Raw genomic sequence first — 16,757 nt, 5'->3', positions numbered from 1 at the left:
AAGCAGAGGCCAGCCAGAGACAGCAGGCTACCAGATGGAAAAGCGCTGGCAGAAGTTCTGCGTGGACGCCTTAGGGGGAAGAGGAAAATGTTTGTGAGAGCTGAACATCAGCAGATACTAAGGTCTGTGGAAAGGACATTTATAGAGTTGGCTGTAGAGAGGATAAGAAAGAGAGTGAGAGAGAGAGAGAGAGAGAGAGAGAGAGAGAGAGAGAGAGAGAGAGAGAGAGAGAGAGAGAGAGAGAGAGAGAGAGAGAGAGAGAGAGAGAGAGAGAGAGAGAGAGAGTCCCTATAAAGTAAACGAAGATAGGCGCCTAGCAAGTTCATCAAGAGTGGGAGAATCGTACGGATTCAGACTTTATTGCCAAGAAAAATATCTGTGGACGTGTCTCTTTTGATAAGCTTAGGTTCAGCCAAGAAAGTGATTTGAAAGCGCAGTCCCTGCAACAGAAATGGCCGTGTGCAGGGTCTGTGTGTGAGATGTGTGGCTCCCCACTCCCCAGATTCATATGGTCATGATTTGGTCTCCTTCTGGAGCAGCCTTGAGGAAGAACAAACACAGGGAGGGAGAGGATTAGGTCACTTTGGTCATAGTGATGCATCTTAACTTTCCACACTACTTCAACTGTTTCAACGCAGAATGCTTAAGACCTGAGAAGTTTTCCATGTCTTGGATATTGTTGTTTTCTTCCTGCTAGATTGTGTTTTCACATTCTGTTTATATAATGCTTAAAGTAACATTCTGCACAGATTTATCAAATATATATTTTTTAGCCCACAGAAAGAATAGAGATGACTCATAATCGTATAATTATTAAAACACTTTTTGTTCTCCGGTATTACGGACGATGACATGTGATTAATCATTACTTCAGAAGTGTTGGTGTAGATTTCCTCTTAAATATTACCCGCAGCCAAGCAAAAGGCACATACAGACAGAAAGCCTTATAGGGCCATGGGTACTTTCATAATAAATGCACTTTTAAGTATCTTATCTTTACTGGCTAGACTCAAAAATCCTTTGGGATAAGATATGGTTTTATGAGACTGGCTTTGAAACCAAGAGGCAGCCATGCAGCTGTTGAATATCAGCCAGGATCTAGGCTATCCAAGGCTCAACTTACCCAAGGTGACCATGCTCCCCGCGTGAGATTCCCCCCCACATCATTAATATCAGATGACCAGACGTGGTTCTCACTGTTTGTCCAAGAGGCCCCCCTCTCCAGCCCATCACCCAGCCCGGTGCAGGCCTGACAGTATGGAAGCATGCTCCTCATGGCCATTGGCCACTGGGAACCACGTGCAGCAACTGTGACCTTCTGGGCCGAGGAACTGCCAAGGCCTGGACGCGTCGGTTCAGTCAGCACAACTGGAAAACACGGAGGACCTTAAACCCTTCATGGCATGTGATGCTTGGACTGGTGTAGTAGGAGGGCATCTGGGTGCACACCCGATCAGAATGGGGAGATTTACTGCAGCTTGCTCACACACATCTTTGTGGGATCGAGAGCGCTTTACTCTGATCTTTTGCAAGGAAATGGATGATTGACAGTGTTTTAGACAGGAAACACGTGCCATGTTGTTTTCATGCGCATCTATGAATATGAATGTGATGAATCAGTACATCAGCGGCACATGATCACATGCTATTTGACATGATATTTCTGTTCACTAGTTACAACCGAATGTTATCGGGTACGCCTACCCCCCTAACTCTTATCCTGAATCGAAACATCTGTTTCCCAAAATAGGAAGTTCCCCTGCTGATGTTATCCTCTGTTTATGGAGGCTGAAATATGTAAACAGATGGGAAGCTGATTCTGTCAGCTCCACCAACGCTAAAGCTTCTATTCTGCTGCTGCTGCGATTGCTCCCTAGCAGTCAGAGGAAGTTGTAAAAGGCAAACAATAACATCATTGACTAGTTGTGAAATATTTAACAGTTATGAATATTTTATAAATAGGAAGCTAGCAGCTATAATGCTGCTAATGCCCCTATGTCGGCTTCAATTTATATTATTCCTTCGGCTTCATTCTTTAACTACAGTATTGGAAGACAGCTCTCCCAGGCCTGTTCGAGTAGCACACAATGCTATAAAAGTCGATATCATTTGACATGCAATATTCACCAGCTGAGATTACCGACTGTGTCAAAGCTTTCAGGAACATTTGCATACCCTGGATAGAATCTTTAAACACATTTAAGCCCCAAAGTGTGCCGCTCGCCGCTTGTGTGTTATTGTAGAGCTCCCTGGGTGCACAGAAACCGAAACCTTAGACAAGAAAAACATCGAAATCCAAACTAAACTGTGTGCAGTACAGAAACCTCACCCCAGGAACACGACACAAGCGTAATTTAACTGTGCACCAGCCAATGAATCTCACCCGTCAAGAGCCTCTTCTGATCCCATTCCACTGACACCCACCGGCCACTATAATGGGTCTAGGTCATCACAGCCCAAGACCCCCTGTGCCCCCACATCACCCAATCCCCCGAACCCCGCTCTGAACTTCTTGCACGTCGGCGCTCTCTGGACGGGCCCCCCCCCTGTTGTGACACCCGCTCCCCTAATTGAATTAGCGGCTTGGAGGGTCACAGCCCCCGGAGCCCCCAAAGGTCAGACCCGCTCACACTGCTGCACTGTTAGCTGGCAGCCAGACACTGACGGCTATTTCCTGCCTTCACAGGAAGCCCCCCTATTGGAACCAGATTTCCAACCAGAGTATGTTTGGTGCTCAGGGCCTCGCTGTGTTGTTTGCAATATAGAGGAATATATATAAAGGTTGTTTTATAGTGGGACTGGAGGTTGTTCTATAGGTGAACCAGAGGTTGTTCTAAAGAAGGTTGTTCTATAGGAGGACCGGAGGTTGTTCTAGAGAAGGTAGTTCTACAGGAGAACCAGAGGTTTATCTATAGGAGAACCAGAAGTTGTTCTATGGTAGGGCCGGAGGGGAAACAAAATGGAAGTTCTTGTCTGGCTTTTGCTGTTCTGGGACTTATCTAACCAATATTCTTTAGAAAAAAGGTGTTCTTTCCAGAATTTTCTTACACCCTCTTCAACCACAAGTTGGTAAAAGGAGTAAACAAAGTTGTTTTCAAGCAGCCGTTGGAGGTCGTTTCAGATAAAGCCCAATGTAAGAGAATCTTATCGTACGTGGTCCGCAATCTGTTGTCGGGATTTGAGCTTGTTCGTAATTGCAGGGCATACATCTGCCGCACAACTAAATAACAGGGACCCGACCCACACAAACACACACACACACACACACACACACACACACACACACACACACACACACACACACACACACACACACACACACACACACACACACACACACACACACACACACACACACACATACACATTGACCCCTGCGGTGCACCTTAAGACGACAGGGTGAACCTGATACCCAGCAGGCCTGTGTTCTCCTGAGGAGTCCCCACGTGAAGCAGTATTGTGGCGGGGGTAATTTAAGACCCCGGCCCGGTGGTGAACAGTGGTCGGGGGGATAATGATTAACCTGGGATCCTCACACACACGGCGGGGGCCTTGGTTTATTTTAGTAGGTTGTATTGTAAACGGCCCCAACGTGTTGATAAGTTGTTGGTTAGGCCGTATGCTGCAGCATGTCCTTTATGCTAGCAGACAGGTTGCTCCCTCTTCAGACAGTGGTAGGGGTGAATAGGTTTAAAAAATTAATATTTTCTAATGAGTATTGATAGGATAGGAAAGATCATCATGAAATCAAACGTGTTTTTTTTCAACATTCAAATTATTTTATAACAGATCATCAGTAAACCTAAAATGGTGATGCTATGAAGTGACGTGAGAAAATCCGCATTTTTTTCTTTACGTATTAAAGGATCACAATGGAGATTCATGTGACTTCTTAAACCTCATCTCCTTTTAAGAACTATGATGTCATTTATGATGTAGCGTAACTTTACCCCAAGTAGTAAAAAATGCGGTGTGAAAAAGCCGTTACAAAAAGGTTGTCACGAACCACAGCAAGGCATTTTACAAATTGTATTTTGATCTCTCCACAGAGCTGTGTTCCCTCCTAATAATCAGCCCAGATTGGGCTGCTGAGGGCATGCTTTATTTGGTTGATTCACTGGAATGTTGCACGAAAACGGAACACACATGCAAGCGATTACATCGTTAGGATGGGTTTTAACGCAGCCCCTTAGAGGGACGGTTCACCATGTGCAGTCCCATTAACCAACGGCTCCTACAGACCTTGATATGCACATCATGAACACATATTCATACAAATTGAATTTATTAAATATTATTATTTAATAAAAAAACACATATTTTAAATATGTCGATAATTCTTTGGTAACTCCACCCACTGGTGTCAAACCTATGTAAGCAAACAATTGTTTGATGAAGATTTGCGATCCTAACTTTATCTCTAATTCAATTCACCTTGTTCATGCCTGTCTTCACTTTCCTTTCCATTAAAACACCAAACTTGTGATACCATATGTCGATCTGTAAATAGGTATTTTCTTTCTGTTCAGATAGATCCTACAACATACAGACTTTGTATGATCCGGTCACAGCCGGTGCGGGCCTTGCTATATAAAACAGCTGAGTGTGGTCCCTGTAGGTTAGAGTGACACACAGCAACAGCCAGTTATGCATGCCATACGATGACGCCTCCCCAACCGCGGGATACAAATAGCAAACAAACAACTTGGTTTGAACAACTGGCCCCGATTTTTTCTAATGAATCAGAATTTCAGTCTCCCTGGTGTGCCCATATTATCCTCTCAGCTCTCTATGGGTTGTATTGCTTGGAGGCCTTTTAGTCATTTGTCAATGTTTCTCATTAAGGAGAAACTGTGAGAGAGTCAACCGGGAGAGTCAATTACTAGCTATACCCCTGTTGCTTCAGGTCTATCTCTCTCTCTCTCTCTCTCTCTCTCTCTCTCTCTCTCTCTCTCTCTCTCTCTCTCTCTCTCTCTCTTTCATATTTTTCTAACCCTAATTCTTTGTATTCCATTCTTTGTGACACACACACACACACACACACACACACACACACACACACACACACACACACACACACACACACACACACACACACACACACACACACACACACACACACACACACACACACACACACACACACACACAGAGAGACCAGCCTTGGCCTCATACAGGAACACAAGGGGCCTCAGCATGGCCACACTGTATGTAGCGGAGTGTGGCAGGTGGCCCGTGACCACGGCAACAACAACAGACGATTAACACACAAAGAGCGCCGCCTCACACTTCCTCCGTGACAACAGTCATGCTGCCGTGTGACTGAATGCGCTCTATATAAAGACGCAGTCTGCATGTACGTTCGGCCGCGCTGAATGGGTAACATGATTGAGCGTTTTCTTCTAAATGCCACTTCTATTTCCCCTTCAAAATGACCACCTTTGTCCCCGTGAAACCAGAACGTTTTCATTGTGTGCAAAGGGCCTGAATCACGCTGCGTGTGGAAGACCTCAAAAACAAAGGTTTAAGAATACACAACCGCCGTCTGTGTTCGCCTTCCAGAGCGTATAAAACGTGTTTCTCAGGGATCATTTCTCAGTCCAGTTCTTTGTTGTGGTTCTCTGTTTTTATTTTCCGACCCAGCTTCAAACCACAGAGTCCCGGGTGACACCCCCTGAGGTCAGACATTTGCCCCAAATGGTGGTCCCGTCGTCTCTGGAGACACCCCTGATTTCCTGCACTGTCTGGCTTTCTGGCACAAGTGCCTTCTGAGATCCAACCAGTACAAAAGGGGAGCAATTACCGTAAAGCCAGTTGTAGGGTCCATGCTAAGACACTGTAAAACAGCCCCCGGGTCAGTCTAACAGACTGCGTCCTTCTGCCCCATTTGCCTCTCATACCTCTGTGAGTGCACTTCACCACGTGCTCCACACTTTCCTTTGCTTTCGCGTCTAGTCCTGTGAATCTTGACGCCTGGTTTTAGAGTTTGTTGGTGCTTGGCTTGTGCTGATCCCATGTAGCTCCGCCACCAAGCTATCTGACTGATGCCCCAATACAGCAACCAAACGCATCGCAGCCTCTCATGTTGACAACCACTGGACATTTTGGATTGATGTCACGGATATCACCTGCCGACAACAAGGCTAGCCGACTGACACGTTGAGGCTACGAACAGGGATGCCCTTTGGTGGTTCCAACAGCAGGGAGAGAGAGAATCAATCGTGCCAACGGCAGCAGCAGAGCACAGGGCGTCCTGTGAATACTCACGTAACGCTGTGCAGGAACGAACAGGATAACCCGCCATAAGTTCATACGGCCGGCCCAAGTCTTTGATCACGTTGGGATGAGGGGAATACTGTACATTTTGCACATTTTGTCGGGCATGTTTTTTAAAAGGTATGATTTGAAAAAAAATATGTAGGCACACAGATTGGAAGGCAGATAGACAGACGGCTGCAAAGACATCCAGAGAGAGAGAGAGAGAGAGAGAGAGAGAGAGAGAGAGAGAGAGAGAGAGAGAGAGAGAGAGAGAGAGAGAGAGAGAGAGAGAGAGAGAGAGAGAGAGAGAGAGAGAATACAAAAAGAGTAGACAGAAGAAGTTATTCAGTGAACCGTAAATCACAATTAAATGAAAATATAAGACTTGTATGAAAGAAAAAACGAAATAGTCACTCAAAGCAGCTTGCCAGGTGTGCATCACATTAAGCACTTGGGTTGGACTTTTCTGCTGACTCAATGTGTGTCATCCATTTGGTGTGTTTGTTTTGTGTGTGTCCGTGCATGTGTGGGTGCATGATTGTGTGTACTAATGTGTGTGCTAATATGTGTTGTGTGTGTGTGTGTCTGTGTGTGTGTGTGTGTGTCTCCCTGCTTGCATGCGTGTGTGTCAGTGGGCTTGCATGAGTGTGCGTGTATGTGCGTGTTTGCGTGAGCGTCTTCGAGCGTGTCTAAACTGCAGGCTCCAACACGCCAGTGGCCCCCGTTCAGCAAGGAGAGGGTTTTAATATTGACTCACCCCCTTTCGGCCCCCCGGGGTCGTTGAAATCAGGTGAAGAACACACATATTATCTCCTCCTCTGAGCAGACCCCCACTTAGCTTCTGTTTGCTGCTTTACACGTCAATGAGCACCTCTCAAAAGGAAAGGCTGGCTTTTAGCCCCTCTGTTGAGAGGTCCCGGCCCCCCCCCCGCCCTGGCCCCTCTGTTTGCTCTCCTGATCTCAATGGGCATCCCATAATAACAACAACAGTTATTATCACAAAAGTCAATCTAAAAACCTTGGGTGTATCTTTCTCCCCGGCCAGTGACAGTGTTGACTCCTCTGTGTGTTTGTAAGCCGTGTGAATTAAAGAGTGTGTCTTGTCTCTGGGGTGTAGGGCTGGATCGATGATGAGCGGTCTTCACGGGGGGCAGACAGAGAGGTTTAGTCCCATCTGCCTCTTTGTGGAACATATAAAGAGCCAAGGGATCAATAGTGATCGGGTATCGGCAGATTGGCGCCTTCACGTGCATATGAGAGCAGCAGAACTTCATGGGGTTCTGGTTTTTGTTGTGTTTGAAGCGCGGACGTTCAATATGCATGACATATGTCTTCAGATCTATGGATCTGAGCCGGCTGCTGTGAATTAACATACAGCTTGTTTGGACAGTTTGGGAGCTCTGTTTCCCTTGAATCCATCTAGTTGTCTATATTATACAGTTTTCAAACAACAAAACATTCATTTGTTTTCTATTTATTCAAACAAATGTAATGAATTATAATAATATAATGAAGTTTCACCAATCAATTGAATATGATTTTCCACATTGATTAAATAGTCATTTAATCATTGTGAGATAGTCATTGTGTATCTAAGTCTTCAGTGTAGTATTAAGTTTGATGTGTATATAAGACTGCAATGTAGATAGATAGTCTTTGTGGACCAATGATTGAAGTGTAGCGAGATAGTCATTGTGTAACTAAGACTGAAGTGTAGTGGGATAGTTATTGTGTATCTAAGTCTACAGTGTAGTGAGATACTTATTGTGTATCTAAGTCTACAGTGTAGTGAGTTAGTTATTGTGTATCTAAGTCTACAGTGTAGTGAGATAGTTATTGTGTATCTAAGTCTACATTGTAGTGAGATAGTTATTGTGTATCTAAGTCTACAGTGTAGTTAGATAGTTATTGTGTATCTAAGTCTACAGTGTAGTGAGATAGTCCTTGTGTATCTAAGTATACAGTGTAGTGAGATAGTTATTGTGTATCTAAGTCTACAGTGTACTGAGATAGTCATTGTGTACCTAATTCTAAAGTGTAATGAGACAGTTATTGTGTATCTAAGTCTACAGTGTAATGATATAGTTATTGTTGATCTAAGTCTACAGTGTAATGAGATAGTCATTGTGTACCTAATTCTAAAGTGTAATGAGACAGTTATTGTGTATCTAAGTCTACAGTGTAGTGAGATAGTCATTGTGTATCTAAGTCTACAGTGCAGTGAGATAGTCATTGTGTATCTAAGTCTACAGTGTAGTGAGATAGTCATTGTGTATCTAAGATTGCAGAGTCGTGAGATAGTTATCCCTTCCACGCAGCCTCTGGCTTATCAAAGTCTGCCCTCGGAACCTAGTTTCCTGTCAGTGAGAATTCTTCATTGTGTTAAAGAGCACCAGCCAACACCATAGACTGGGATTACAAGCATGGAAGGAGGAAGCCACTCTAAAGGGTGTGTTGATAATCAGGGAAACAAGCTGAGGTTAGGTGTCCAATTATGAGAAAGTCATGGGGTCACTGGACTTCATCATCTCACTTCCTCTGCTGCGGTAAGATGTCCATGCCTTTCGATTGTCATGGTGCAAACTCTTGTAAACTCATTAAAGCCTCATGCTGAAAATATGTTTGTACGGAGAGGGCAGAATTGCCGTCCGGTGAATCCCTCTATGATCTGAATCGCCGGTGCCTCAGCCCCGGGTTTCCCCAGGAAGAGCAGTAAACTCTGACTGTCTAACTTCCTGCCGTACAGGAAGTAACTCAGAGGTCCTGGTGTCCAAAGTTTCTCCACATTCTGGTAAAGAATTAGGATCACTTGCTAGAGGGACAGAAGATCTCAAATGAATCATGGAAACAGCCTTAGTCAGTGGTTCTCAAACTTTTAACAGTCATGTACCCTCTGTGACCAATCACATCCTATCGAGTAAACCCAGCATCGCGGATGGCACACTGACATATTTCTGTTCTTAATTTTGCTGCTTTACCAAAAAGTGAACACACATGTACATTTACATAACTTATAAAGACGAGACAGAATAACCAAAATCCGGGAGCAATGTAATCTTATTCTACATAAGGCGATGAAGAGCAATGTATCACAGGAATTTAGTTTTCCTTTGCGGGGGAACATAAACATTGCTGTTATTGGTCATTGATATTGATATCAAAAATATTAATACATGTGTCTGTTCTTAACTCATTAACTAACCTTACTGACCAAGGGGAATAACGACTTTTAGGCAAAACATATCTGTTGTCTTGGATGTTTATCAACGACCGACCGCGAGCTGAGTAGATCTCTCAGTGAGTTTCCCGTGAGAAGAGGAAGGGGAGTGGTGATATACTGGTCTGCATTCATTTATTTATGGTACTAAAACTTCAGTCAGCCACGGGACTGTTTGGGAATGTAATTCACTGATTCATTTCAAGTACCCCCTTAAATCAATCCAGTAACACTACCAGTACGACCACTAGAACCCCACGGTCACAACTGCTGACCTAAGGCAAAAATTCAAAATGTATATATTTGATATCATACAAGATAGCAGAAAGTGAGTTCATACAATGGTTTTTCTTTTACACATATTTCAAACATCTAAGAATTTATACCTGATTATTATAGAAAATAAAATAAATATGGAGTGATCAGCAGACGTAAATGACTTTGTTTTAAGAAGCATAATTACGGTATGGGAAAAGAGTTGAAGCCATTTTTAATAACAGCCACTGATATGTGGACAGCATATCTTGGCTGTGGCCCAACATCCGAGGAGAGATAATATAAATACATGGCTTGGTCTATGCCTTTAAAAGGGCAGTGAAGAGGTAGTTCAAACATTTACAACACTGCCTATGAATCCAGCTTTATTTCTATTCTAGTTCAAACAAAGCAGCTGTCAAGAGCGAGTTTTGATCCAACATGTCTGCCATATGATTTTATCAACTGTTATTGTTTTAAGGAAACAATTTAGAATCCAGGACCCTTAGGACCTTGAAATGAAAAGCATTTTATAAAGAAATTTCAAACTTTTTATAAAACGCTTATGGTCAATGTCTTTCAATATAAACTCATTTTCATCCACTCATTCTACCCATAGCAGGTTTCAAAACACCAACATCTCTTGGCTGTGGCAGAGAGCGAGAGAATTGGATTTTCTTCTCCTTCTGAGAAGCGGGGACGTTTCTACGTCAGTTTTCTAAGAGGGAGTTATCCAGGGCTTTGGGAGACTTGGTAATTGTTTCCATCAGCCGTGCTGCTTCCAGCTTTCTGCCTGATCCCTGCCAGCCGACCAATGGAGCGGGGCGGTGACGTCGCTCTGCTCCGCAAGACGGACGGAGGCCTCTGATTGGCTTGAGGTTTCTCCTGCTGTGGTGGGACAGATATTAAACAAGTCAGGAAGGGAGGGGGGAAGAGTAAAAATAGCCCGCAGGACCGTTTCCTTTGTTGAAAATCGACATCAGCTGTACATTGTTTGAAATCTGCAAGCCAGAGAAACAGTCTGCACAACGTCTCGGTTATAGTCATCATTCACCGCACAGCGGTACGAGGCTGGTGCGGGTTTGGATGAAATACACGCTTGAATCCTGTCACTAACCCGTGTGTGTTGACAGTAAAGCCAGGCAGTACGACCATCCTCCCATAGATGGTTTTAAGCAAAGTGCATCAACCACATGATATTTAAGCTGTCTTCTATCCTTGAATAATGACATCAAATAAGGATTTTATTACAACTTTCAAATTTGTTCTTCAGTAAAATAAGGATTTTAATACATCATTCAAGTTTCTTCATCAGTAAAATAAGGATTTTAATACAAGTTTCAAATTAGTTCAGCAGTAAAATAAGGATTTTAATACAACTTTTAAGTTTGTTCCTCAGTAAAATAATGACATAAACACAACTTTCAGTGGAGGTCCCAGTGCGACTTCAGGCTCAGTGTGCCTGGCCTGTGGGTCTGTATAACGCCCCCCCAGCCCCCATCAGAAGCCAAGCTGGCCCTCAGGCTGCTGCAGCACAGATAATCAGATCCAGGCTTACTTCTTTAAGCACGATGGTCTCTGTGTTCACATCCCAAGCCCCTCCCTCTTTGTCTTTATGGCCCCATTACTGGTCAGCTGACGATGCCCTCCCTCCGAAACGCGCGCGTGCATCTAACGACGTTTACCGTCAACACATGCGCAGCGAGGGTCATGTGGTCTATAGCATCCGGGGGAGGGGGGGGGGGGCATGGACAGACGGACGGACAGACTGATGGACGCAGTTGAGCACAGTTGAGGGTTGATGGTTGACCAGATAAAATGGATCGTTCTGCACCTTCAGAAGCCGTGCATTCTGCCTGTGGTGAGGGATCTGTGGTGGGGAGTGGTGGGGATGGGGGGGGGGGGGGGTGCTTGGGAGAATCTGATCCTCTCTGGAGGTGCAAGTCCCCGCGTCTGATCTGATGAGATAACAGAGGGTGGAGGCCTGGGGGCATAGCCGCTATAGAAAGGTGGAGGTGTGGTGGTGTGCTGGGGGTGGGGGTGGGGGTTGGCAGGAGGAATGTACCTTTATCCTGCACCTATCCAGGTAGTCTTCTACGCTACTGTCATTGGTGCCGTGAGGTTATTTTACGATGGTTTGTGTCTTCACTTGTGTCTTCATAGGTTGTGTCTTACTCACTTGTGTCTTAAAATATGATGCTAATGTAAGAAGTGCACCTCTGGGTGTAAGAAAAATACTATAACTACACAGCTGGCTTGTAGCCAGGTCACTTATGTCATTGCAGCGATGCATGTGCAGCGCGCCATCCATTCAAAATAGCATGTGTTATGTAGTCGTCATAAATGATACACTTGCATTGGCCACCAATGCAGGCTGTGTCTTTCCGCAAGAGTCATTGGGTTTCTCGACCGTTAAATACCAGAGGAAAACCTTTTCAGAAAAAAAGGAGTGAAGGGAAACATGCTCTCTGAACTCTGGAGTCAGAGGTTGTTTACTGCAACACCGCTCTGCAATTTGGCACCGAGTCTGGAAAAGAGCCCCTTATGGTGCTCCTCCATGGCCACGAGCAACGCATTTACATTCCAAAGCGGTGGCTTTTATGGCTGTACTCACTGTCTGCAGATAAGGCCAGCCTCCATAGGCTCCCTGGGAGGCTGGAGAAAGCCGTGGTGGTTCCAGGGGTTAGTCCCTGAAGGAAGAGACACTGGCTCTCATTCACCCGACGGAAGCAGGGTCTTGACCCGGGCCCTTGGGGTCAGTGTGGCGGGGCCGTGGCCGGCCTGTGATCAGCATCAGCTGTCCCCGCATATGTCACGCCACTTGGGAGCTGCTGGAGATTGAAACACATGCACCAAAGCACAGACACACACACGCACGCACGCACGCACACACACACACACGCACGTACACCACACAAGCACACATGCAATGACACGGACAAATTATTAATCTTTTACGCTCTGAGTGTTTAATTTTAATTGAATGTGTGTGTGTGTGTGTGTGTGTGTGTGTGTGTGTGTGTGTGTGTGTGTGTGTGTGTGTGTGTCTGTGTGTATTTCTATGTGAGTGTGCGTGCATGCATGTGTGTGTGTATTTTTACGTGTGTGTTTGTGTGTTCCTGTGTGTGTCTGTGTGTATTTCTATGTGAGTGTGCGTGCATGCATGTGTGTGTATTTGTATGTGTGTGTGCGTGTGTGTGTGTGTGTGCGTGTGCGTGTGGGTGTAGGTGTATTTGTATGTGTGTGTGTGCGTGTGTGTGCGTGTGCGTGTGCATGAGTCTGACTCCATGTGTGGCGCGTCTCTCGGCAGGTTGCAGGAAGGGAGTTCACCCTGTGGGACGACTTCCCGGTGGAGAGCCGACGGGACGCTCAGCAGGAAATGACCTTGGAGGGGCTGCTTAAACATATGAAGGTTCAGGCCTGACTCCCCCACGCAACACACACACACACACACACACACACACACACACACACACACACACACACTCCGACATTCACAGACAAACAGAAACACACACACACATTCGCATGCACTCACACACACACAGACAAACACACACACACACACACACACACACACACACACACACACACACACACACACACACACACACACACACACACACACACACACACACATACACACATACACACGATGTGAGAGCTCTGATTGATTGATTGACCCCAGCTGCTCCATGTATAAAAGCATGAGTTGAGCTTCCACTTTATATTAACCTGTTCATCTTCCTTCCACTGTTCATCTACCCTTCCACATTTTTTATTTTTTACTGCCTGTCAGTGTTTGTCAGTGTCTGTCATAGTGTCTGCTACTTAACCACCTTACATCAACCGTAGACAGATCGGTCCCCTTCCCCTTGGGGAAGGGGACCCCTCTCTGTATACTTAGGTCCCCTCTCTGTATACTTAGAACTTTTGTAAGCGTCGAGGTCATCTTCAGGATAAATGCCAGCGGGCCGTCAGTCGTTTCTTCGATGCAAGACAATACTTGCCCTGAACTTAACTTTGGCTTTCTGGTTCCTCTCTAGTTGTTTTCCAAAGGGGAAGAGGAATCAAAGAGGAAGAGGATTTTGGCAAAAAACAAAATACTCCCATTTTGCTCCAGTTGTATTTCTATCTTGGTCTCACCCGGACAGACCTTGTATTGTTTGTAGGGAGGCTTAGCGTTTCCCTTCTGAGGGGTTGTTTGTGGGTTGCATGTGTCCTCAAACAACCGGCCTCTGATGGTCGGAGGAAGTGGGACTGGTTGATGACTTCTCTGTCGTACACTTTTATTATTCATCCCATTTTAAATATTGCTCTTTTAATCCTTTGCAGACGGAGCACAACCTGCAAGTCAGCGGTCTGTACTACGGGTCTGCTGTTCTCTACAGCGACACCTCCTTACACAAGGACAGACTGAGGCAGAGGTATGTCTGATCAAACACGGAACCCAAACATGCAATTATCACGCACTTCCACCGGGCCTGTGTTTTGGGAAAGCAGTGCGAGGATCTAAAAATGGATGCACTCAAGGGCACCATTTTGCGTTCATCTTCTATTGTATGTTTAATTATATGTCATAGATATACATATCAGTGTTTTATATTGTTTTTGTTTTTATTATTTTTTTATTCAGAACAAGAAATCTGGGTAAAAAAGAAACTTCAGGACTGACAAATGTTTTTACATCTACAATATAAAAACAAATGCACGAGGACATGCACAAATGCACACGCATACAAAAACCTATGCACACACACACACGCAATCACTCACACACACACACACACACAGCGGTGTGCTGCATGCACCAGTGAGGCGCGGCATGTGTTTGTTTAGGCACTGAGGGCAGGACAGGGCTGCTTCCTCTGTGGTGGTGAGGGGGGACAGTGTTGAGGGATCTATCACGAGACCCCGTGGCTCACTTCACACCCCCCCGACGAAGACTCACCCCCTGAAACGAGATGTCCCCTCTTCGAGTTCCACCTCGGGTAGTCTGTCCAAGACCCACAGAATAGTTTCATCTTATTTATTTATTTAAAGGACAGTGCACATTGATCAACACTTCTGTAAATGTGCCAGTGTTAGCCAGAAGGCTAATTTTCAACTGTAGTCGACCCTGTTTTCGTATCTCTTGCTTCACAAACGCCTGCAGCTGTCGGGGCATGTCTGGCGTTTAATAGTCCGTGCCACTTCTATATCCTCATCGTCATTATAACCCTGATGGTCTGGGGGCGAGCTGTCTCCTGCCAGAGACTCAGCACTGCGAGCCTTTCGGGCCCTGAGGACATGCATATATATATATGCAGCAGCAACACCCAGGAGCCAGCAAGATGAATGACTCACCTTTGAGTCTGAACTAGAATCAGGGGGATGATGCACAGCCATGCTGGAACACATCGTCCTGTCCGACAATATTCAAATGTTCATTTCATCTTGAGACCCGAGACTCCCAGTGCCCACTTTTTGTGTTTACTTCATTATTAATCTCCGGAGGGGCTGTTTGTGTTTGTTTATCTTGGCTTCTGTGTTGACACCCGGGTCCCAGGGGAGCATGGAGCTCCTCGGGGCCCGGGGAGGAGACCAGGAGTAGGGTAGAGAGATCCTGGTGTAGCGGACGATGGTCCTTCTAGAAGTCCCATCCTGGGCTCTCAGCCTGAGTACCTGCTTCCTACACCGCCTGTGTCGGGTTGGGTCTGAGAGGAACTGGAGGGAGGGACTGGACTGACATGATAAACACACATCTGATAACGGCTACAGATGTCCTCCTGTGATCTGAACTAACAACACTGGGATGGCTGACAGACTCCAACCAGCTGTTAGTTTTTTCTAATGGAGAGATTGACCTTTTGACACACTACACTTTGTGGTGAAATGATTCAAATCAGGACTAAACTTAATATAACACAGTGGCAAATATAATGTAACCAAAGAGCCACTTTGGATGATAAAAGAAACACAAAATAAAATGAAATCAATAAGAAACGACTTTGGTTTTCATTGTTTTGTGTTTTATCAAATCAATGAATGAACTTAATTGAGCCTGAAATATGACTATATTACTAATAACAATGATTCAAATATTACTAAATTTAGCTAATCCTCTAACCCCTACCCCCCCCTAACGATCCGACCCTAACCCTTTCTCTCCTCAGTGTATCTGATGTGGTGCGAATGGTGACCAAATCAGAGATTCCTCCGCACACACACATTCTGGAGATCTATGCCTCGTTTGCTGAAGACGAAGACTGTGAGGACGTTCCACCCATCAGGTACCTGCTCCAGTGAGGTCACTGAGGTCCACAGCGGAGCTCTCTTCTTCATTTCTTTCGAAGATCCCATGTTATAAGGGTCAATGGTGTTTCAAATATTGGGCAAAGACGACTAAACTACTGCTTTTTACCTCCCTTCTGTCATTACGTGAAATTAAAGGTTTTAATGTGCTTGTATTTTTTAAAATACAATTTTAGGCCATCTGTATGTTTTAAGTGCACTTGTGTCCAGTCACACAATTGCAATGTTCTATGCACTTGATAGGCTCTTCACTCATATAAACCATCAAATGTATCAAAGACAGTGATATGCTCTCTCTAAAGTCTGAGGTTAAAACACCTCTGTCCTGCCAGGCCTTAAACACATCTATTATTGGGATTTTTGTTGCTGCCAAATATTTTTCAATTGTAGATGTTCTGGAAACAGGATATCTGTTTAACTGTATTAGTATTTTAGTTTTCATGTAGGCGCCAATTGTATCTGCATGTGGGGATGTCAATCTGTATTCATTTATAAAACTTCTCGCTGGCTCCAGCAGCAAAATAGATTTCCATTGTTAATGCTGTGACTGTTTTTGTTGATGATTAGCTGCTTTCATGACCAAGTGTCACAATAAAGGTGAATCTGCCGATGAGGAACATTCGTCTTTCACTTCACTTCTCTAACTGGATTTGAATATAGAGAGAACCACAGAATGACAGTGCTGTTTCAGCCAAGTCGACTGCGTAGGTGTGGGGAACCTTTCAAACATGTC

The 16,757-nt window shown here is 44.9% G+C and overlaps 1 protein-coding gene across 1 annotated transcript in view; it reads left to right on the top strand.

Annotated features, from left to right (window-relative positions):
* Positions 1–16,641, top strand: part of uba7 (ubiquitin-like modifier activating enzyme 7) — a 34,307-nt gene extending 17,666 nt beyond the window's left edge. Inside the window, exons 22-24 of the mRNA XM_030374513.1 lie at positions 13,041–13,142; positions 14,066–14,157; positions 15,886–16,641. Coding sequence (XP_030230373.1) covers positions 13,041–13,142; positions 14,066–14,157; positions 15,886–16,018 — 327 coding nt within the window. The 3' untranslated portion in view covers positions 16,019–16,641. The remainder of the gene's footprint in view (positions 1–13,040; positions 13,143–14,065; positions 14,158–15,885) is intronic.
* Positions 16,642–16,757: the final 116 nt, after the last annotated feature.

Source organism: Gadus morhua, chromosome 13 (genome assembly GCF_902167405.1).
Source record: "Gadus morhua chromosome 13, gadMor3.0, whole genome shotgun sequence".
Lineage (NCBI taxonomy): Eukaryota > Metazoa > Chordata > Actinopteri > Gadiformes > Gadidae > Gadus > Gadus morhua.
This window is presented reverse-complemented; position numbering and strand designations above follow the sequence as displayed.